Raw genomic sequence first — 22,446 nt, 5'->3', positions numbered from 1 at the left:
GCACCGGACAGCGGCGCACTGCCGCATTTCGTGAGGGTCGGCAAACATCCTCCCTTTCGTCGCTTTCGGCGGTTTCTCTCTCCACCGCCCCCTACCCCCCCCCCCCCCCCTCCGCTGTGTTGCCTCAGCGATCATTTTTCATGTTATGGTTTCTGTTGATTTTATTTAATGATTTTGTTTTTCCTTCTAGCCTCTACCCGTCCCTTCGCGATACACGACGGCGTCTGCGCGGTTTTGCGAGTTTGCGGTGGCGCCGCTCCGTCTTGTAGCGTGCATTTGTACCTCGCGTCCACCTGTGCGCGGGACGTTGGCGGCGGCGGATCTCTTCCGCTCTGCCACGTCCGTGAGAGTCGCCCATTTTTTTTTCTTCCTTTTATCGGCGTCTGTCACCTGGAGCATACGAATTCCTCTTCATCTCTCCGTCTTCTTCTTTTTAATGATTCACCCGCGGATGATCGCGTTTCCTCTGTAGTAGAAAAGGATACGTTCACCAGGTTATAAATATAGAGAGAGCAACACTGTGGGTACATGTGCGTGGGCTTCGGCGTCTAGCACGGGCATGCGTTGAGATGCCCCATGCCGGCGTACGGGTCTTCGCGTGAGCACAACGAAGGACAAGAACCTCAAAATAGAAGAATGGAGGGCTTTTCCAGTGCGAACGTTCATGTCCGTTCGAAAGAACGTGCATGGTGGCAGGCCCTTTCTCCCTCCCCCCCCCCCTTGCCTTTTTTCTTCTCCTGCCTCTTGCTATATGAAGAGAGAGAACAGATGAAGTCAACGAATCCGTCGGTACACATATTTGACTCTATCTGACTTTTCTCATAACGATCCCGCCATGAGCGCTGATGCATAAAGGAGGACATGTAAGGATTTTTTGTTGTTGCTGTTAAGTATATTTAGTTTGGCTACGGCAGAAGGCAGTGGTGCACAACGTCTCTCTCGAATGAACTGATGACTTCTGTGACCGCCAAAGCAAGCATTCGGAAGGGATTGTTCGTGAGCAGCAGCAGCTCACCTGACTGTGCGCGTACGGAGGGTATTTTTTTTCCTGCCTTTGTTTCCCCTTCGCATTACATCAGCTTACAATTCAAAAAGAAAAACACATGACACGCGTGCACACTACCCACCCCCATCTCGCTCTCGCTCCCTTTCTCCGAAGATGTACCACGAGTACACACACACAATCGTTTGCACACACACACACACACGCGCACACCAGCACACCCGCAGGCTCCCATCAAAGTTGAATGGGGGCGAAACGAGGGAAGGGAAAGAACAATACGTATCACAAACCGCCCCGTCTAATCGCCGTAAATCAAAACGGCCAGAACTCTCTCTCTTCTTTCTTCCCTTTTACTCTTTGTTTTCTGGGAGCTTGCGAAAGGAATGATTGAATGTGAAGTATGGTTTGAATGGAATCTACGTGAATATCATCTTCGGGGACTCCTTTCTACTTTCTTCTCCTTTTCCACGGACAGTCTTCGACTTCCGCCTTGTTCTCTCTTCTGTTCGTTTTCCCGCCCACCCAGGCCCACTCCGCCCCGCTTTGAGGGCGGACTAATCTTGTTTTGAAGTCTGCCACTGCGTTAGTCTTGGTTCCCGTTCCACGTGAAAAAGATACTAATAAATCAATCAATATGATATGTTGCTGTCTTTCGAAAACTAATGTTGTTGTAAATGACCCCGAGTGATCGTGAGGGTCGTGGTTTATCCCTGTGCTGAACATAGAAGTTAATGGAGAGGAAAAACCAAAACGCCATTCTTCTACCTCGTTTCTTTCTACTAACTTTTATCTCTCCCCCTTCTCCATCTCATCCTACAAGCATAAACAATTATTCTTGTCTTGTTTACGCCTGGGCGGTGCGGGCGGGGCAGTACCAGAGCGCCTTCCACACAAATCTCTGTCTGTGTTTGCTTGTGCGTGTTTTTTCTCACTTCTCTTCCTCCCTCTTCGCGGTAATGGAACCGACGCAGTGGCGGGTGCGTAGCGGTAAGTTCGCACTTCATTGGCCGCAGCTCGTGCACCACCACCACGCAGCCGCAACGTCCCCAGCACCCGTAAACGGATCCGCTGAAGCGGCGACGGAGTCCGACGCCGTCTCTACCGTCGAAGGAGGCACCGCAGCAGCGGCCGGGGCGGCGGCCCTGCTCGACTACGCACAGCAGTGGTTGGACCTCCTGCCCACACCTCCTCCTGCAGATCGGGTTGCAAACTCAAACGATAGTACCACGTTCACTATGGCAGCGAAGGAAGAGGAGGAGGCGGGGGCGTCACGGTCTGCTGGCGCGCCGTGTAGTGACGACGACGCCACGATGGAAGCGACAGGGTCCGTAAGCCCGGTTGCGATGCTGAACGCGCTGCTCGTGAGTATTGTACCGGCCACCGCACCTCCCTCACCCAGTTCGCCGCCGCCGCCGCAGCAGCAGCAGCAGCCGGCCACATGGGCGTCTTCCTTTTCCGTACCACCACCAGCAGCGGCGGCGGCGCTGTTAGACGCAAAGGCAGACAGCGCAACACTCACGATGACGACACCGGTCCCCATCGTGGGTGCAGACAAGACGTCGTTGTCCGACGTCGGTGCGATGGCAGCACTGCTGCTGCGCCACAGCAAATGGCTCGCCTCGGGTGTCTCGCACGCGGCCGGTGCGGCGCCGCGACTTCCCTCAGTGGGTCTCCTCACACACGCCTATCACCACGCGTTGGCGCCGGCCTGCATCTCGTCATCGTCTATGTTGTTGGTGCGCGCTGCGAATGCGGGTCCGCCGGGGACGCACCACTCCACGGACGGGTCGCCTTCCTCAGTCGTCCTTCCGACGAGTCGATTTCCCTCCCTTCCGGCGTCGTACCGCGGCTGCCTCGTGCTGCTGCTCTTTCACGGTGTGCGTCCGGTGCGGCGGTGGGCGCGCGACACGCTTCTAAGCCTCCTGTGCGCCTCCCCCGCAGCCGCCGGCGCCGCCCGCACACCTGCAGCAGCTTCCGCGGCGGAGACGGAACTTTCCTCGCTCCTTGTCTTTGCTCTGCAGCTGCTTTGCACGCTCAAGCACGTCGGCGTCCTACCCGGAGTCATCCCTTTCACGGCGCCACATGCGGTGCCGCAGGACGGCCCTGCCGAGGAGGAGGGGGTAATGGTCGTCGCGCAGGATCGTGTGCAGACAATCATGGAGGGCGTCTTCCACCTTCTCACACTCCTCACCGCGTGGGAGGCGCGATTTGCTGCCGCGATGGAGGCGTGGGGCACCGCGCCCGAGCAGATGATCTCCGCAACGGCAACTACAGAAACAGCAGCAGCAGCAGCAGCAGCCTCGGAGGCGAAAACGGCGTCTTCGTCGTCGCTCGCTGCGTTGCTGCGCCGCTGTCGGGCGACGGTCGTGCTGCTCGGCGGCAGTCTCGTCCTTCACGGCGTGCAGGCGCTGCACGAGTCCCTCTGGCGTGGGGTGATGGAGGCGTTGGAAAGCCGGCGTCGTGCCCGCCCCCTCTCAACCGGCGGCCTCGCAAAGCTAGACCCGAAGCAGGCGGCCGAGACAGCCATGTCACACCTCCTTCGTCCTCTTAATGACCTCTTCACCGCCAACCCGGCCATGCCTAGAGCCGTGTCTGTCGCTGCCCTGACTATCAAAAAGACGCTGGTGAAGGTGCTGGTGCACTGCCTGCTGGACAACGCGAGCGGCCTCGCCAGCAGCCGGGAGGAGGAGGCGTGGCGTCGGACGCGGTTGGAGTGGCTGTGGAAGTTTGCGGCGGCGCTTGAGCCGCCGACGGCGCGGGTGGCGGCCCCTTTGCCCGGCGACCGAAGGGAGATCAGCAACGATGGATCCCGTGCACCGCAGACGGCCGCAGGGCCCGCACTCGATGGGGTGGTGAACTCCGCGTGGGTGCCGGCGAAGACGGCGGGGTGGCTGCTGCAACCGCTGCTGAAGAATGCCGCGCAGCAGCTGCAGTGGGCAAGTGCCATGGCGACGGCCAAGGGGAAGCCGCTGAACGCGTCGCACGACGTCGCGGCGGCGCGGGTCGCCGCGGAGTCCGTCGCGGTCCTTGACAAGGCCGTCTACGGGCTGTACCTCCTCCTTGACTCGGCGGTCGCGGCGCTGCCCTCGCTGCTGGCGACACGTTACTTCCACGACACGGTTGCCGCGCACGAGTCGCAGCTGCTCACGCTGGCCATCGGCGGCGTCGTGCACACCCGCACGCTGCACGCACTGCGGCTGCACCGTCTTTTGTTCAAGGTGGACGTGCGCGCCTTCGCGGCGGCGGCGGCGGTGCGGGAGCCGTGCCGTCAGACCCCGCCTTCCTCCGACAGCAACAGCGACGGTGCCGGCACGGGCGCCAACAACGGGCACAGCAGCATCCGCAGCAGCCCTTCCCCTTTCACGGAGGTCCCGGCTGTGTGCCTGCAACGGGTGTGGCTAACGCTGCCCACCCTCGTCACGCAGGTGTGCAAAACCTCACTTGTCGGGGCCGGCAGCGCCGCCGCCACGCGGCTCCCGCTTCCGCAGGTGCTGGCACAGCTCTGCGCGGTTCTCACAGAACTCGTGGAAGACGACGCCGCGCCCTGTGCGCAGTGGCTGCTTCTGTCTCCTGGGGAGGCGATGTCGGCCGCACCCCCGCCCTTTCAGTGGGTCGTCCAACGCTGCCTGCGCACCATGAGTGAGACGCTGCGGGACCAGCAGGACATGCTCGAGAAGACGTGGTTGGGCCTGCCGTGGGGCGACATGGCGGCGGCAGTCGCCCCGGCGGTGATCCGCGAAGCCGCCGTGGCCGCCGCGTCTCGGGCGCTGACGGAAGCGAAGGCGCTGCTGCGGTTTATCTCGGTGGTGCCCTTCGCCGCCGCCGCGGATGCCGACGGTGGCCTTCGCCGGCTGGGCGAGCAACTCGCGGCGGTGTTCTGCGTGGGGGTCACGAATGCCGTCGACCGCTCCTTGTCCACCGAGGCGGCGGAGTGGGTCTGGCGCCACGTCGTGCTCGTCCAGCCGGCCCTCGCGACGGCGCTTCCGTGGGACGTGTCGAGCCCATCGGTGGCGAACACCGCACGGGCGCAGGGTTGGCATTGGCTGACGCTGCTCGCCGAGTGCCACTGGTCACAGCTGGACGACGGGATGGTGCGGTGCGGGTGGTGGATGTGCGCGCTGCTCGCCGACGTCGTCGCGTTGAACGCGGAGCAGCGCCGCGTACTCGCGGAGGCGGTGGTGCTCGCGCTGCCGACAACGCCGATGCTGCGTGCAGGAGCGGCGGCAGGCGGACCGCCGACGCATCCTCATCCCTCCTTCAGCAGCGAGAAGGGTGGCCGCGTAGAGGGCAACGCGGAGGAGTCGAGTGCGCACGACGCGGGCAAATCGCCGGAGTACGCGCGACAGGAGGCGCGAGAGAAAGATGAAGGCGCCCGTCTCTACGCCGTGGTCCAGCACCTCTTCCTCAGCGTTCTGCGCAAGGCCGAGACGTACCCGCGGACCTCGCTCGACCGCCTGCTGCTGCACATCAGCGACGCCCTCCCTCCGGCGCGTGTGGGGCGTGACACCGCCTTTCACCGCCTTACGCAGCCCCTGCTCGTGCGGCTGTGCTCTCGCCAGCCGGAGGTGCAGCAGAGTCTGTCGGCCAACGCCGCGCCGTGGCTGCAGGAGTGGACGGCGGCAGCGCGGCAGAGCGTGACGGCGTGCCTGGCGGAGCAGGAGCGGCGCTTCCGGCAGTTTGAAATCGAAGAGGAAACGCTGGAGCGCGACGAGGAGAACGCGGCGCGGCTGGCGGAATGGGCGGGGCGGCTGCGGCAGTCGAATGAGCGGAAGCGCGTGAAGGAGATGGACGAGGAGCGGCGATCGAGTGCGACGGCGTCCTCCTTGGCGAGCCGCACGAACCTGCCGGAGAGCGATCCTACTTGTTTGAACCGAATGGCGGGCACATCGGGGAAGGCGGGGGGCAAGGGAGACGTGGTGATGGCGGCGGCGCCGTCGTCGTCGTCCCGCCAGCTTCGACAACAACGTTTGTTTCCAGACCGGCCACTGCAGTTGCCGCCACCGACACAGCAGCAGCAGTGCATCGGTGTGAAGCGGGAGCGCTCCCCAGCGTCGCCTGCTCCTCCATCAACGGAGGGACGCAGCCCCACAGATCAACGCGAGCACGGCACGAATGCGCAACGGAGCATGCAGCAGCCCGCCGAGGCGCTAGAGGTGGTGATCGTCGACGACGATGATGCGGACGTGGTCGAGTTTGAGGTAGACAGCGACATGGAAGAAGTGGTGGCAACGGACAGGGCCATGCTGGGCCGTCTCCTGCGTGCTTCCCCTCCGACTCCTCCTCCGGCTCCTCTCAAGGCACCGAGAACAACTGAGGCGACCGCCTCGACTGGTGGTAGGCAGGCAACGGTCCCTGCCGCACCGCCGCCGACCCGCCTTCAGCAACGACTGCAGGCGATCAACGCTCGCAACACCCACCGCGTCCACCACGCCGCGCAGCTGCGAGCGCTGCAAGACCGCCTCTGCCGTGTGGCGGCGAGCACGAACCTGCTGCGCCTGCAACCCCCTCTCCTCAACGACATTATCGGGTCGGACTCGCAGTGCATGGCGCCGACGGTGCCGGTGCTGCCGGAGGTGTTCGTCTCGGCCACGGCGGTGCTGGGCGGCGTGTCTGCCAGCAACACCTCCGTCGCCATGCCATTCGGTGATGCAGCGAGCGCATACGCGGCTCGGTTTGCCCCGCACATCGCGTTGGAGCTGCGGTGCGACGTGGTGCGGAACTACGAGGATTTCATCGAGCAGGCAGGCAAGACGCCACCGCACGGCGAGAATCGCAATGGTGCTCCCCACTGCAACAGCTACAACTACTACTACTGCAACAACAGGAAGAGGAAGAAGGGCGGTGGCAGGCACAACGGGTACAACGCCGTTGCACCACCACCGCCATTCGACGCAGCCACACCTGCTGCCGGGGCAGGACCCCTCTCATGGACGCAGCTGCTCCCACTACACCCGAGCATTCCCCTCACCTGTTTCGCCGTGCACCACAGCGGGGCGTCGCGGTCGAAGAGCGCGCCCGACAACAGCGGCGACTCCCTCCGCTTCTGTTTTTCAATTCGCGCCTCTGCCAACCGGGCGGTACATCAGCAATGGGCCCCGCGATACTCGGAGGAGCAGAACAGCGCATCGTCACCATGGCCGCCACCACCACCGCCACCCGTTGACCCGGCGGTGCGCTCGGTCGCCGAGCAAGGCCTCTCCGCGGGTCTTGCGGAGGGCGACGTCGTGGTGGTGCTTCTCCCTCTGCACGCACTTGGTGCGGCGTGGGTGGAGCGGCGGCTGGGCGTCATCCTCGCGTCGCTTTCCGAGTGGGAGCAGGCGGCACGGGTGCAGGAGGCGCTGTCGCAGCTGCCAGACAGCTGGCGGATGCTGGGCTGCCTTCCGCAGGTCTGCTACGTGCAGTCCCTCCTGCCTGGCGAGCGGACGGCGCAGCTCTGCGCGTACCAGCCGGTGGAGGCGCGCGATTTGCCGTCCTCCGTTCCTCCGCTTCGCTTTCTGCACGCCTGGCACGCGGCCTACAGCAACCCGCAGAACGCCTTTTACGTGAAGAAGCTGACGTCGCTGAACTCCTTTCAGATGGAGCTGGCGGCGCTGCACTCCATTGACCACACGCGCTTTGCCGCCACCCTGTACGACCCGTGCTACGCCGCCCCCCTCAACGCGGTTTTCTACGAGTGGATCACCGGTTTGCTGACGGCAACCGGCCCGGCGCAGCGGCCGCTGCTCGCCCAACTCTGTGCCCGCCTGCTGCTACGGCGGCAGCTGAACGACTGGCAACTGCGCGCCATCATCGCCGTGCTCTACGCCACCTGCGATGACTGGGATGGGGGGGACGCGCAGCGCTGCCTCGGTGGGTCGGCTCCGCGAGCGCCGGAGGTGCTGCTGATTGAAGGGCCGCCCGGCACCGGCAAGACGCAGACCATCGCCTCCTTGACGCTGAACCTGCTGCACCACCTGAATCGACGCAGCGGGCCCACTGCACGGGTGCTGGTCTGCGCCCCGTCCAACTGCGCCGTGGACGAGGCTCTGCTGCGCGTCGTGCACCTGCGGGAGCAGCTCGTCAAGTCGACGAACGCATACGGCGGCGCGGTTGGTTCTTGCGCCCCGTCCCCCTCCACCTCCGCCTCGTCGTCGTCGCCAGCAGCGGACGGGGAGCCGCGCCCTTCCTACGACGTCCTGTCGGGCGGTATTTTGCGCGTCGGCGTGAAGGACCGCGTCGACGCTGCGGTCTTGCGGCTTGCCCAGCCGGTGTTCCTTGACGATGTAGTGGAGCAGTGCATGACGCGTGCGGTGAGTGGCCGCGGAGGTCGGGCGGAGGCGGCGTCGACGAAACGGATGAGTGAGCGCAACGCCATCCGTGCCAGCACCATTGAGTCAGCGTCCATCATCTTCTCGACGTTGGGCTCGCTGCACCACATCCCTCGACAGGTGCAAGGGCTGACCTTTGATGTTGTGATCGTGGATGAGGCCTCGCAAGGCACGGAGCCGGCGGTGCTGCAGGCCCTCGTCCTCGCACGGAGCAAGTGCGTGTTGGTCGGCGACTCGAAGCAGCTGCAGCCCACCATCCTCTCCAGGGACGCGAGTCGGTGCGGCCTGCGTCGCAGTCTGCTGGTGCGCATGCTGGCCTGCGGGCACAAGTCCTTCCTGCTGCGCACGCAGTACCGCATGCACCCCGACATCTGCGCCTTCCCAAACGCGTACTTCTACGACTCGAAGCTGGAGACGCACAGCAGCGTACACCTGCGTGCTCGCGGCAGCGACAACGAGGGCACCGGCTTGCTGAGCGACGACGTGGCGTCTGCAGCGGCTACAGCGCACGATCCGGCCAACTTGGCCATCGCGCAGCGCCTCGGCCAGAGTCCGCGTTTCGTCTTTGCTGATGTTCCAGCTGCAGTGGTGGAGCGTCGTCGTGGTCGATCCTTGTTTAACAGGAAAGAGGCGGCGGCTGTGGTCCAGTACATGCGGCAGCTGCGCACCTTTCTGCGGCTGACGGTGTGGGACATGGCGCCGCAGCTCGGCATCATCACCTTCTACAATGCACAGAAGGTCCTTATCCTTTCCTTGCTGACGCGTGAGGAGCGGCAGAGTGGGCTGCAGGTATCCACGGTGGACAGCTTCCAGGGGAAGGAGAAGCGCATCATTCTGCTGAGCTGCGTGCGGACCGTGCAACGATGGCAGCTGCTCGCCCAGCGCACTCACGCCACCTCCTGCACCATTGCGGCAGCGGGAGAAGGAGAACGAAATGGAAGCGGCCGACCCTTTAGCGGATTCGAAGGGCCGACCTTTGAAGAGCGCGTCGATAACCGTCGCGTCGGCCGCTTCGGCCTCGGCTTCCTCGCTGACGGGCACCGCCTGAACGTGGCGCTCACACGTGCACAGGACTTGTGTGTGTGCTTCGGCAGCCGCGACTCGCTCGAGGCGGTGGCCGAGGCGGTGATGGCGGTCTGTCCCAGCTCGCGTTCCGGCAGCGCGCATGACGTGACCACGGCTGACAGCGCTCCCGACGCCGTGGTGGAGCAGCTGATCGCCGATGAGGAGGACCCTCTTGCGCTCTATTGCATGCTGCGTCATGCGGAGGAGCATGACCGGTGCCTGCACCAGCCTGCCCAAACCTCCGTGGCGCTGGAAAGCCTCACGGAATCGGTGGAAACTGTGGCGACCCCTGCGGAGCCGGCTGCGGCGTCGGCCTGTGTGTGCTTCCACGTGCAGACCCCGTTGATGGAAGAGCTCACGAAGCGAGCCCGCGTGTCGGCGGAGACTCCGCAGTCCCACCCACCACGGGGAAAAGGAGGGGGGCAATGACAGTTGAAGAGAGCTAACGTGTGATAAGGCCCGCTGTACGGCGTTCGCCGCGCACCGCTAAGCGAACGTGTAAGGCACCGAAGGGAGAATGTAGCGGGGTTCCTAAGAGGGGCAAAGCGGGCTGTCTGCGTTGACTTCTCCAGCTTCGTGAATGCTTCAAAGAAGAGAAAAAGGAAGACTAATAAAGGCGGTACGTATGGTGACGACACGCGTAGAAGCCACCATCGATGGAAGGGAGGCGTTTGTTGGCTTGCTTTTCTTTCGAGCCCGTGTCGTGTGAGATCTCCTTCTTTCAGTGGTTATTTGCTCCCTTACGGTGCCAACTGCCGTTGGCGACCCTTTCACGTCTTCCACGGATGTCGTGTGTGTTGACCCGAATTCTGCCGCCTCAACAAGGCAGCGGCCAAAGCGATTATCTCTTCCCGATTCAACGTTGTGTTCTACTCTCTCTTGCTTCTTCCTCTTTCCTTTTCAACCACTATCTTCATTTGTTATTATTATTATATACTTCTTGAATTGATGAGCACCGTAGTCGATTTCCCATTTCTCCCTCTTGCACGCCGTGAAAGAGGAGCACAGAGGGTTCGTTGCCATGTCCTCAGCAGCAGCGACAGCAGCAGCAATGGCGGCGACGGACGCTGGGGTGCCACGTGGGGTTGAGGACATCATCGAGCAGCTACGCCAATGCGACTACAAGCAAAAGAAAGGGGAAGAGGAAGAGGGGGCCGGTCGTGAAAGCAGCGGTAGCCGCTTCGGTCCTCACCACGCACGAACACCGATGCAGTTTCTACCGCTTCCACCTGCCGTCGCCGCACAGCACCGCGTACAGCTCTCCATTCGCGGTCGGCGCTACGAGACAACGATGGACGTCGCCGTCACCTACTGTCTCACCTTCTATGCCTTTTTTCACTGCCCCTTCGACGGCGCCATGACGGTGGGCGACGTTGCTCTCCGGCGGAACGGGACAGAGGGTGCTCCGACGCTGTCGGCGCAGGCCCTCTTGGACCACTACACAACAGTAGTGGAGCCGCTGCTCTTGCGCTTTTTGCAGCAGCAGGAGCAACACCCGACACAGGCAGGATTCCCCTCCGCCGTGGGGAGAGCTGATCCTACTGCTGCCCAGAGCAGCAGCAGCGACGAAGATGATGCACGCTGCTGCTTTCCGCCGGCGCTGCCACGACCGAGGAGCATCGCGTATGACGCGGTGGGACAGCTGTGGAGTTTTGAGTTCCCGCCTCGGCTCACCGCAGCGGCGGAAGCGCAGGAGCGCACACGGCGTCAACAGCTCGCTGCCGCCGCCGCTGCGCTGGGCTGCACAGCGGAGGTTGCGGAGACGCACGCCACGTCAGACGACATCAACGCCAGTCCGTTTCTGCTGCTTCAGAGTGGATTTATGGGCATGCTGCTCGTGTATCTGCGCCGATGTGCGAAGGCGCGGGCGGCAGAAGCAGCCGCGTACCCGTCGTTGCCGATTCGCTGGTCGGAGATGAACTTCGACGAGCAGACGTCGTTTCTGCAGCTACTGCGCGCGTTTGGTGTGGTACCGCTGATGCCGCCGTATACCCGGCCCTCAGCCCCGCTGTCCACCTCGCAGTTTGTTGGGGCGGCCGCGGCGCGGGTGGCGGCGGAGGCTCAAGCGGCGGGCGACGCGTGCTCGCTGCGTGTAAAGGCGGAGAAATTTATGCGTCAACAACAGCAGCAGCAGCAGCACCAACGCGAAGTGATGGAAGACGCGTCGCACATCACGCAGGAGCCGAGCGGCACGGACCACTTTGAAGACCTTGTCCTTCCGGCCAAAGGCTGTGTGCGGTGTGGGATGGCTGGTCACGTGACGGAGGAGTGCCCCTATTAACGCAGCGTTCTGTCTTGTCATCTTCACAGCAATCGCTCGTAAACAATTCAAAATGCTTTGAGAAACGGACGTGTGTGTGTGTGTGTGTGTTTGTTGATGAGTTGTGGTGGGTGTAGGATATTAGATATATCCGGCGTCTGCGACATATGCTGAGTACACGCGCACAAGGATCAGAATATTTTTTTCCCTCGTTGACTTCATCGATTTGTGTGCAGCATGCCGTCTGCTTCGCCGGACAGCAAGTGGACGGCAGCGCAACATGGTGCGTTACTGCCGGCAATGACGTTGATACGACATATAGCAGGTGTTTCGCCTATTGGCGCCTCCACCGCTATGCACACGGATCGCTACGTACTTGTCCCCTTTTTCCCCCTCTCCCCACCTCTTCTATTCATGTCGTTGTCTTTGGAGGGCTGGGGGTGATTCAGTCTTTCTAAGCGCCACACACCCACCTCACTGTGCGTGCGTCGTCCTGTGCGAGGGAAAGAAGAAGCGCAACACCACGTACTATCCGTATATATATAAAGGGCGTCCGTACCACACACACAGAGAGGAAACTGCCGCCACTCCTTACGCATCGCGAAAGAGCGAGAGAGCGAGAGAGCGAGAGTGCTGGCGTGTGCCCTCCTTTGGATCGCCACGAAAGAAACCTGCGACCGTAGAGCGCACCTAAGGTAAGTCGTTAAAGATAGCTTTATCTATTTATCCATTTTTTTTTTAATTCAGATCGGATGCCACCGAAAAGGAAGGCCGCCGTGGAGAAGAGCGTGGCGCGACCCTCCCACATTCAGAAAGCGACCGCGTCCAACCACCGGCACAACGGCAACAGCAGCGGCGGCAACCACACACCGCAGAACTGCGGCGACGCGCCTGCCATCGCTGCACGCCTTGCCAGCACCGAGGTGGACAGCCGTGTACACAACATGCGGACCTTCTATGAAACAGGGCGCTTCGTTTCCCCACCACACACCTACACGGAGCTGCTCCGCGCCTACGTGGAGTTTGTGGTCTGCAGCGTGCCGGGTGCAGCACCGAGCACCGCGCCGAGCACCGCGCCGACGTCCTCACCGCTGCATAACGGTGCGGCCACGACCACACGAACCGCAGGGCACCACCCAGCCCCGCCGCCGGCAGTGGATCGCGAGACGCAGGTGCGGGCGCTGCTGTTTGTGGCTGTGCCGCACCGCGTGGCGGCGTACTTTGAGGAAATACAACTGCTCCCGTTGGAGGAGGAGGAGGAGGATGCGCCGGAGCGTGCGGCCGGTCGGAAGCGCGACCGCGGCCCCTCCAGCCCCAGCTCTACCCACGACCGGCAGAAACATCCACGTCCGTTAGAAAAGGAAGGGGAAGGTGTCGGCGAAGCAGCGAACGGCAGCGGCGCACCAGCGGACACGGTGGCTGACTCGCTTTCTCCCCAAATCATGCAGCAGCGTCTTGCCGCGTACGGTGCCGAGCACCTCCCGGGCTTCGACTCCGACTCGGCCTATTTGGCCGCCAAGGATGTGTTGATCTACATGGAGCACTACGCCTACCTCCTCGCGGGAATGATGCTCGGCGCCTCCTTGCTCAGGAGTATCGAAGTGGCGAACCTGGACTTCCGCCGACAGTGTGTGCCGTGCGTCGAGGCGACCGTGCAGCTTGTGCGCCGCTGCACCGAAGCGCAGCTACGCAAGATGTCACTGGAACCCCGAGTGGTGCGTCTCAGCACCCGCCTGCACCTCTCCGCGAAGGCGGCCAGAACCCTCGAGTACATGCTCGTCTGCCAGTGCGGCCGCTACACCCCCGGCGCCATCGCAGAGCCGCTGCGGCCGGTCAACATCGCGTACCACAACGACCTCACCCCGCAGGAGCTGCTATCCATTCTGTCCGACAGCGGCGTTCTGTGGAAGCAGGGACTCGCCTTCTCGGACATCAAGATGCGTTCGTCCTTTACGGAATGCAGGTACGGCCTGCCGCTGGAAACCATCGCGGCTCTCAGTGGCGACCAGCTGTCAGAGGAGCAGCTGATCAAGTTGGAGCGCACGGCGCTCTCGGAGGTGCTGAACGAAGAGCGGCAGATGAAGCCGACGAGGTCGGTGTCACCGGGGCGGGGTGCCATCCAGACCAGTGGCGAGAAGAGCGGCCGCCCCCCGCTGGCGACCTCCTTCAAGAACTGTAGCGGCCGGAATAATAGCGGTAGTGGAGGTGCCAGAGGCTTCGCCACGCGGCGGAGATCTCGCTCACCTCTCCCGCGGCGGCGCGGCGAGGCAGCAGAAGAGAGGGCGGAGCAGGACGATGACGACGTCGACTACGACGAGACCGCCTCGACGGCGGACAGCACGCTGACGACGGCCGAGGACGCGCTGGAGGACGTGCTGGACCACATCGACCCGAAGATCCTCGCCGCGGGAGATCCGAAACAGATTCAAGAGGCGGTGGCGCAGCATCTGCACAGCAGCGCCGCAGCAGCAGCCGAAAGCAAGAAGAAGACCACCGCGGTGGCGGTGGCGACATCGATGACCGCAAAGACGGCGGAGGTAGCGGAGGAGACGCAAGACGGGGAGCAGGGATCGGTGGGGGCGGCACCGACTGCCACGGCAGGTGCCCCGCTCACACCGGCTGCATCAACGCTGGACACGGCACGCAAGCCGCGGCTGGCACTGGCCGACATCAATCCCCTGGCGCAACGCTGCCGACATGGCACCGCGGACCCCAACTCGCCGCCGTCATCGTCGCCGCTGACCGCGCAGACGGACCCCTCCCTGCGCGGCAAACCCTACGACTCCGATATCGAGTACATGGACGCGGCTTTCCGCATCCTGGCGAACATCATCCGCATCCGCTACGCGGAGGGCGACATGAAGGACGAGGACGACAGCTTCTCCCCAAAGAACAAAGTCGAGGCGTCGCTGCGTGAGCTGAAAGGTAAGGTGCGCGTTGCGGCTGCGGTGCACGAGTCGCGACTGCAGGCCACACTCGCCGCCAACACTTTCACCCCCCGCATCGAGCAGCTCGCCGGGCGTCTGAAGCTGACGGAGATGGAGAAGCAAATCATGCTGTTTATGGTGGGCAACGTCGTCTCGCACGATATGCTGGTGGCGGTGAACGGCCGCTACGTGATGCAGGATGGGCAGCGGCCCATCACGGTGGGCTACACCCTCTTTGTGCTGTGCGAGACGCTTGAGGAGCGGGTGGTGGCCCGGCGCGCCTTCTACCAGTCTGCCCCCCTCGTCGCCAATGGGGTGTTGTCGCTGTCTTTCGAGACCACCAGTCGCTCCCGCTTCAACACGGACTTGATGGAGTACTTGGTCGACATCGATCGCAAGATTGTGGATGACGTGATGGGCATTACGGCGGAGACGGCGGAGATGGTGCCCGGGTCGCAGCTGTACCTCCCTTCTGTGCAGCTGGCGAACGTTGTGCTCCCTACCTCCACCATGGACCGCGTGCTCTCCACGATTGAGCACTACAGCCTCTTTGAGCAGTGCAAGAAGCAAAGCGGGTTCGGCGACGGCTTGGGGATGAGCAAAGGCGGGCTCGTCATGCTCTTCTTCGGCCCGAGCGGCACCGGCAAGACGATGCTGGCCAACGCCGTCGCGCACCATCTGCAGAAGAAGATCTTGCTCGTCAGCATCTCACAGTTTCGCTCCTCTACCAAAGCGGAGGGCGAAGCGCTCAAGTTTCTCTTCCGCGAGGCGAAGCTCAGTGAGGCCATTATCTTCTTCGACGAGTGCGAGTCCCTCTTCGAGGACCGGCAGAACAACACCACTGTGACCGCGCTGCTGTCAGAGTTTGAGAACTACGACGGGCTCATCATCCTCGCCACGAACAAGGCGCAGAACTTCGACGAGGCGATGAACCGCCGCATCTCGCTTATGATGGAGTTCCGGCCGCCGGACCACCAGCTGCGGCTGCGCATTTGGAAGTCACACCTCCCGCCGCAGCTCCCGCTCGCCGACGACGTCTCCGTGGAGAAGCTGGCGCTAAATTACGAGCTGTCAGGCGGCCTCATCCGTAACGCGGTGCTGGCCGCTCTTAGCCAAGCCGTCGCACGCGAGAAGAGCGCCTCGCCGACGCTGACGATGGCCGACCTCGACGAAGGCGCTCGTCTGCAGCTGCGCGGCTTCTTCCTGGCGGCCGAGCGGCCGGAGGGGGTGAGTGAGTCCTACGTGACGCCAAAGAACACCCTGGCGGCGCTGGTGCTGGAGGCCCCACTCGCCAAGAAGCTGGAGACGATCGCCAGCGTAGCCAAGATTCGCAGCACCCTCTACACCCAGTGGGGCTTCAGCGAGGACGCGAACGACAACTGTGGGGCGCTGTATCTCTTCCACGGCGTCAGCGGCACCGGCAAGTCGCTCGCGGCGGAGGGCATCGCGTACGAGTGCGGGGCAACGATTCGGCTGTGCAACGTGGCTGAGCTGCTCCTGCGGGAGGAGATGCACGTGCACGCCGTCTTTGAGGAAGGCCGCCGCCTCGGTGCCATCATCGTCTTTGACGAGGCGCAGGTGCTCTTTAACGAGTCGCCGAAGAGTCTGCAGCTGTCGCAGCTTATCCAGTACCACGCGCGCCGCTACCCACGGCCGGTGATTGTGATAGCGACGACGACCAGTCGCGACGGCGGTGGCGGCCGACAGCTCTTCTCCACGCACAGCGTCAACTCCCGCTCGTCCTGCATGCTGTTCCAGGCAGAGATTGCATTCGTGCTGCCAAGCCGGCCACTGCGGGAGAAGCTGTGGCGGCGTGCGTTTCCGGAGCGGGCGCCGATCGCCGTCGATGTCGATTACGCGAAGCTGAGCGCGTCGGGCATCTCCCCCAAGCTGATCCGCACGGTGGCCTTTAACGTGTGCTGTGAGGCGGCGCTGCTGCCGGTGGCGGAGCGCACGGTGACGATGGCGATGATCGAGCAGGAGATCGAAAAGGCGCTGGTGCGGGAGCGGAGCTCGGCATCGACCAGCGCGATGTTTGCATGATTTATTAATTCATATAAAGCTTGTCAAATGGGAACTGTGATGTCAGTACTTGTGGTACCTGAGAGAAGGAACTCGGCGAACTCTGCCGAAATAGTGGCTGCTACGGTGGCTGCGGCGCGCCTGGACGGCGCAAAAAAGGGGGCGGGGGAAAATGAGTGGGATTAGGAAGTCCTTCATCTTTCATTTGAGAGACAGAGCTCAGCCTCGTTGAGGAGGTGGCTATGTATAGGTATTGCAAGCTGCGGGGCATCGTACTTCATCCTCCGCGGCCCCAACGTACGCTGAGCTCGACAGTGTCGATGTGGTTCGCTGGCCGTGGCTGCCGTTGCGTTGTATGTGCTTCTTCTTGTTTAAACACAGGGGGGAGAGGGAGAGGAAGCGCTGGATGGGGAAGGAGAGGGAGGGGGGAGGGAGGCGACGCGAGAGTGTGACACCGGCGTTTTCTTCCCCACTCCCGCCCATCTTCTTTTATTATTATTTATTGGCTGTGGTTGTTGTTGCTACGCACCGGTTTAACTAACAGCACAACGAAAGAAACTATTATCTTTTAATCTTCCAAGGAGAAAAACAATATAAAGCAAAATAATTAATAAAAACCGTTGAGGGATGCACCAACATGCGCAGAGCTGTGGAGCCTGCTGCGGCGTGCAGCTTCACTGCCTTGCAGAGAGGATTGGTTGCAAGGAAGAACGACAAGAAGCGGACGCCCCGCAGGGTTCAAGTGCCGCGACTTCTCTACATTCGGTTCTCCGCCGGTGAGGCGTCGTTCAATGCCCTTCAGTTGAAGGTCACCGCTCTCATCTTATTATCGCCTTCTTCCTCTTGTTTCTGTCCCCGTCGGCTTTCGTGTTGTCCAGCGCTCTGCTTTTGTTTTTTCTCATTACTATTATTACTCAACTTTGCTGTACACACGCACTTCCACGCGTAAGCGCATGGTTCACTCCTAGCTGTTTTTGTCGAAGGCCTGATTGGAGAGGAGGAGAAGACAGAGGGAGACGAACTTGAATCAAGAACGTGCTGGCCGGAGGGAGGCCCACCCTTTAACTCAAAGGGAGAGTACGTGTGTTCGAGGCTAGCCAATTCGAGGTTGTCAGCGGGGGATTCGATGGTCTGAGGCGAGTAGTCTTCTTCCCCAAAGTGCCGTGATAAGTCACTGGCTGGCTTCTCCTCCCCTTTCATGGAGAATAGCACCACGTTGATCTCCTGTTCGTGGAAAACGGGCGTTTGGTGAGCCGTCAAAAGCAGCGGGGTCCTGCCTTTCATCTGGATGCGCCTCTTCTACAAGCTTCGCTTCCAACTCTCTCTCATCCGTCCGTTGACTCGAGCATCGACAAACGTCAGCTCAGAGTCCCAAGGGCGGCGGCGATCGACTAAGCGGTTCGCGCCTCGGTACGCCCGCAGCAGGTAAAAAACATTTTTTTAAAAAACTGCCGGGTTCAACCGAGTCGAATTACAGAGCGTACATCTCCAACGAGAGAAGCGAGACAAAGGTTGGGCATGTAAATCTAATGGCCCTCAATCCTGCTGCTTTCGCACTGGCAAGAAAGCGATGGCCTCCTACACGCTCTGGCAAGGCTTGCCCCTCTCCGGCAGTGAGGGAAAACCAAGGGGGCTCTCTGGGGGAGTCGTACACCTTCACGGTGCACACCTCCCATCTGTACTACTGCGTGGCGGACGTCCACATCTTCTCGTCTCGTAAAACCCACATGGTGAGCTCCGTTTGCAGGAGCCTGTGCGCTGAACGACCTGCGATTTCCGTCCGCGAGGGCTACTGCGATGCGCAGATAACGTAAGTTCCGTTTGTAGCACGCCGCGTCGGCCTGCACAGCGCTTTCTACCATTTCCGCTAGCGATGTCCCTCGCCTCTGCACCTGCGTGTTGAGGTGTACGGCCGAAAAGGTGGCCATCATGAAGAGTCCACAGTCCTCGCTCTTGCTACGTTGGTGCGCGCAGTGGCATATCCTCGACCTGTAGGGTCGGCCAGTGCCGCTCTAGTTTCCTGCGGAGATCCTTCTGTACAGCGTCGGAGGGCGCGGAGTCGAAACACCTGGAGTCGGGTTGGGCTTTTGTCGCCCGTGTGCAGAGTACCTGCAATCCAGTGGTGTCGTAAGACGATCGGGAAGAAACTCCGATTCTTTGTCCTCCACCAACTTCTCAATCTCAGCTACTGACGAACGAAAGAGCTGCGGAAAGGTGTGGCAGCGCAGAACCGTTTTCGGTGGAAAAAAGTGCTGGAGAATCTTATCTACCTCCAAGTTATTGGTTTTGCCCGCCGCAAGATCGCCGTCGACCAACACCAAGTCTCCCGTCTGAAGGCAGTTGACAGGCTTGGCGTCACCGCGGGAACTCTTCTCGCGCGCGCGCCTCATCGGTTTTTTGGGGGGGGCCTCTTCCTTCTCGGCGGCGCCGCCACCGCCGTATGCCCAAGGGCCGTTTCCTCCGCGACCTCTGCAGGCACTGCTGGCCAGCACAGCGGACAGGTTTCGGATGCCTTGTTGCACCTGCTGCAAGGCGGCCTCTGTCAACGACCGATCAGCAGCCGCAATCTGCTCGCCTTGAGCGTTCAGCACCGGCTCGAAACCGGCACCCTCCAGTACATCGAGAGATGTCGTACCGTAAAGCCTCTTCATCTCCGTAATGTCGGTAGGTGGAGGCACTTCCTCCGTTCAGGTTAGAAAGCTCCGGCCAAATGGGGTTAGAAAGGCAATGGGCAATGAGCGATGAGCTCGCCAAAGATGCGCTGTTCCTGCGGGAGCAAGCATTCATAGATGTGCCAGTTGTGTTACTCGACCATTTTATCGCTTGGTGCAAACAAGAGGAGCTGCAGAATCCGCGTTCTGCCAACCTCCTTCTCCGTCGTGAATAGGAGAGATACATGCAAACTAAAACGACCATCAGCGGCAATTGCTTGTGCTTCGCCATGCGCAGAAATCTCTCCTTGATCTTGTCTTCCGTCAGGTCGGGGCAATCTGCCCAGAAGTCCTGTGCTTCTTGGAGGCCGATCTTCCACGGGGACAGCTGGTAGTCGGCCTGCTCTGCCAAGTACGACACGGCGGTCCTTGACACCCCTTGCTGTGGCGAGCGACGGCGTCCTTCACCGGGACATTGTGCGCCGCCTCCGTGATGCCCTGTGCCTCAAGGCGTTGAGTCAACGTCTTCAGCTCCCCGGCTAAGAGAAGCCGGCATCTTCGGAAATCGCACGGGTGAGTACACATACGAACGAAGATCTGCTGATCTCAAAACTAATTTTGCTCGCTACGCATTTATGGTGTTCGCGCGGTGTTCCGAAACGGGAATGAAGGAAATCGAGATGGGAACAACAGGAAAGGGATGTCGTTGGGGAAAACAGGGTAAAGCCATAACTAGAGAGAAAAAGCCTTTACCTGCCTCCTCTGGCTCCATAGAGAAAAAAAGGTCCTACCCCACTCGTAGATGGAAGAAACACAATCATATCTCCTCCTGACCCACTCGCTTCTCGACATGTTCGTACTATTTTTAGTAGTGCTTGGTTGCCCTCGCACACACACACACACACACACACACACACAGACGCGTATACAAGCAAACATATATTTTCTTAAAGCACCCCGCACTTAGGGTGTTTGCCGCGAGCACTTGACACGTCTCCGCACGTGTTGCTGCTTATCTTTGTTCTTCTCTCTTCCCTTTTTCAGTTTCCCCCTTTTTTTAAATTCTAGGCTCTCTTTTTCTATTTTTCTTTGTTGCTGTTGTTTTGCTTGCTACTACCCCTGCTTTGCCCATTCGAGCACCACTGCCTCTCTTCCCTCAACTCCTTTGCTGCTCTCCATCAGCAATATATATCTACTTCCTAAGCTCCCCAAATTAGGCTAACGAAAGCTTTCCCCCTCCCTCTTTTTTTCGGGCTGCTGCGATGCCCAGTCTTTCTATACGCTCCAACCAGGCGACTGGCCGCCGCTCCCCCACCCTCCTCACCGTAGCCCTCGCCGCCCTCCTGCTTCTCTGCCTTGTCGGTGCGGCGCAGCCCGCGCTGGCACGGCTCGAACGCCAGGCCTACGTCTCCTACCGCACCCCACACCTTTGTTCCTATCAACTGATGGTCGCTGCGAAGTGCGGAGAGGACAAACCGATGTGTTGTGTGGCCTCGTCCGCCATACGCTGCTGTGCGAGCACGGCATCGTGCGGCAACTGCACCGAGGCGGTGGTGGGCTACGAAATGCCAAAAAGCAGCGTCGTTCTAGGCTGCTTCAGCCTCAGTGTGCTGGTGCTTCTCGGCAGCATCATCATGTCTGGTGTAGGACGACACGTGGCCTGGGTGCTGGAGCGTCGGCGCGTGATTGAGAACTACCGCAAGCGACTCACGCTGCGCCGGGCAGAGGCCCGCGAGTTCAAGAAGGAGCTGGCGGAAACAGAGGTGAAGGACATCGAGGACAGCGTGGCGTGCGTGATTTGCTGTGCACGGCACATCGACGTCGCCCTTACCCCGTGCGGGCACGTTTGCTGTTGCCGCTTCTGCGCAAAACGGTTAAAGGAGTGTCCCGTCTGCCGCGCGACGGTGCAGCGCTGCTTCGATCTGCCGCTGTATTACGTGAAGCAGCTCGTGCGGGCCGCCACGGAGGAGCGCGAGGGCGGCGAGGAGGCCGCGCCCGCTTCGCCGGCGGTGACGGCCACGTCGGACGCGTCTACCGCCGCCGCCTCGCCCATCACGGCGAATCCAATGCGTACCGCTACGGTGGACGCGGAACAGACAGAGGAAGCAGCGGTGGCGGAGGCGCGCACACGCACCGGGGGACGTCTTGCAGCAGCCTGGAGGGTCCATAGTCGCAGCAACGAGGTAAGCGTGGCTGTGTGTCGCAGCCACCGGTCCGACGCGGCACAGGCACGGCAGCAGAATGAGGATGACTTAGATGACGGGGCGGTGGGGGTCGCGGCAGCACCACTGCCCCCCCTCTCGGCTCGCGTTGGTCCCTCGCGTGGAAGGCGCTACACCCTTCTGTTTAACGACGAGGACGAAGATGCGGCGGCGGTGCCCGAAGCCACCACGGCGGACGCGGCAGCTGTGGCGGCTTCGCCTCTGCGCACCGCTGCAGCCCATGAGACGCCGCCGGCGGCAGGGCGTCGTGGCGGCTACATCTCGGTAGAGAGGGAGGGCGGCGTGGCGGACGAACCGAAGCAGTTTCTTTATTCAGCTCCGCTGTGAAGACTCCACCAACAACACCAAAAACGGTATCGAACCTTTTGAAGCTTTCGATTCTTTTCATCTTCAACGTTGCTCCACCCCAAAAGAAAATTATGTCAGGGCTTTGTCTCTGCTGTTGTTTTGGGGGTTTTGTGTCGACGGTCCGTTTTTTTTTGGGGGGGGAGGGGGGGGGAGAGTGCGGGCAATCTCGCACGCACCGTGGAGTGTGACCGTCGTGTGTTGTTGGCCGTTGTCGCCCGTGCGTTTGCGCTGCGCGGCGGGCGACGTGCTTTACAGCGCTGACGGCGACGATGCACGAAGCGGGTTGCCGGATGGGCAACTCGTAGGGGTTGGCGTCGTGGAACTTGTTTACCATTTTGCATTGACTTTTCCAATCTCTATTACTTTTTTTCCGCTTTTGCTAGTGTTTCGGCTTCTTATCAGTTAGCGGTGTGGTGTGGTGTTTCTGTTGTTGCGGGTGTTTTCTGTGAAGGGGAGTTTGTATTCGCGAGGCTCTTTTGCACCTTTGGGGAGCGCAAGAAATATATATATATATATATCAGCATTTACGTCCGTTGGACGGGACGGGACGGGGCGGATGGGGTGGGCAGGTGAAGTCGTTTCTCACGCATACAAACAAAACAAGGGAGGGAGGTGCCTGCGTTCCTTGCCATCCGCGGCAG

At 61.2% G+C, this 22,446-nt stretch overlaps 5 protein-coding genes across 9 annotated transcripts; 4 read left to right on the top strand and 1 right to left on the bottom strand.

Annotated features, from left to right (window-relative positions):
* Positions 1–756: 756 nt before the first annotated feature.
* On the top strand, positions 757–9,804 carry ABB37_07018 (hypothetical protein; the record flags this gene model as incomplete). Of its 3 annotated transcripts, none has more annotated exons than XM_015805505.1 (1): positions 757–9,804. In XM_015805505.1, the coding sequence occupies exon 1, from the start codon at positions 1,735–1,737 to the stop codon at positions 9,802–9,804; it is 8,070 nt and encodes a 2,689-aa protein (XP_015656118.1). In that variant the 5' UTR covers positions 757–1,734. The 3 variants fall into 3 exon arrangements, with proteins under 3 accessions (XP_015656118.1, XP_015656117.1, XP_015656116.1); XM_015805504.1 differs by having other exon boundaries at positions 790–9,804; XM_015805503.1 differs by having other exon boundaries at positions 1,159–9,804.
* Positions 9,805–10,327: 523 nt separating this feature from the next.
* On the top strand, positions 10,328–11,656 carry ABB37_07017 (hypothetical protein; the record flags this gene model as incomplete). Of its 2 annotated transcripts, none has more annotated exons than XM_015805502.1 (1): positions 10,328–11,656. In XM_015805502.1, exon 1 carries the CDS (start codon positions 10,397–10,399, stop codon positions 11,654–11,656), a length of 1,260 nt encoding a protein of 419 aa, XP_015656115.1. In that variant the 5' UTR covers positions 10,328–10,396. The 2 variants fall into 2 exon arrangements, with proteins under 2 accessions (XP_015656115.1, XP_015656114.1); XM_015805501.1 differs by having other exon boundaries at positions 10,336–11,656.
* A 410-nt stretch (positions 11,657–12,066) lies between these two features.
* ABB37_07016 (putative AAA family ATPase) lies at positions 12,067–16,605 on the top strand (the record flags this gene model as incomplete). 2 transcript variants are annotated; one of them, XM_015805500.1, is made up of 1 exon in its annotated part: positions 12,067–16,605. In XM_015805500.1, the coding sequence occupies exon 1, from the start codon at positions 12,388–12,390 to the stop codon at positions 16,603–16,605; it is 4,218 nt and encodes a 1,405-aa protein (XP_015656113.1). In that variant the 5' UTR covers positions 12,067–12,387. The 2 variants fall into 2 exon arrangements, with proteins under 2 accessions (XP_015656113.1, XP_015656112.1); XM_015805499.1 differs by having other exon boundaries at positions 12,084–16,605.
* A 1,991-nt stretch (positions 16,606–18,596) lies between these two features.
* Positions 18,597–19,235, bottom strand: ABB37_07015 (hypothetical protein; the record flags this gene model as incomplete). Its single annotated transcript, XM_015805498.1, has 1 exon — positions 18,597–19,235. The coding sequence occupies one exon, from the start codon at positions 19,233–19,235 to the stop codon at positions 18,597–18,599; it is 639 nt and encodes a 212-aa protein (XP_015656111.1).
* An 868-nt stretch (positions 19,236–20,103) lies between these two features.
* Positions 20,104–21,784, top strand: ABB37_07014 (hypothetical protein; the record flags this gene model as incomplete). Its single annotated transcript, XM_015805497.1, has 1 exon — positions 20,104–21,784. Exon 1 carries the CDS (start codon positions 20,498–20,500, stop codon positions 21,782–21,784), a length of 1,287 nt encoding a protein of 428 aa, XP_015656110.1. The 5' UTR covers positions 20,104–20,497.
* Between the last annotated feature and the right edge of the window lie 662 nt (positions 21,785–22,446).

This window comes from Leptomonas pyrrhocoris (genome assembly GCF_001293395.1).
Source record: "Leptomonas pyrrhocoris isolate H10 chromosome Unknown, whole genome shotgun sequence".
Lineage (NCBI taxonomy): Eukaryota > Euglenozoa > Kinetoplastea > Trypanosomatida > Trypanosomatidae > Leptomonas > Leptomonas pyrrhocoris.
The sequence above is the reverse complement of the archived record's forward strand: the minus strand, read 5'-3'. Positions and strand labels throughout refer to the sequence as shown.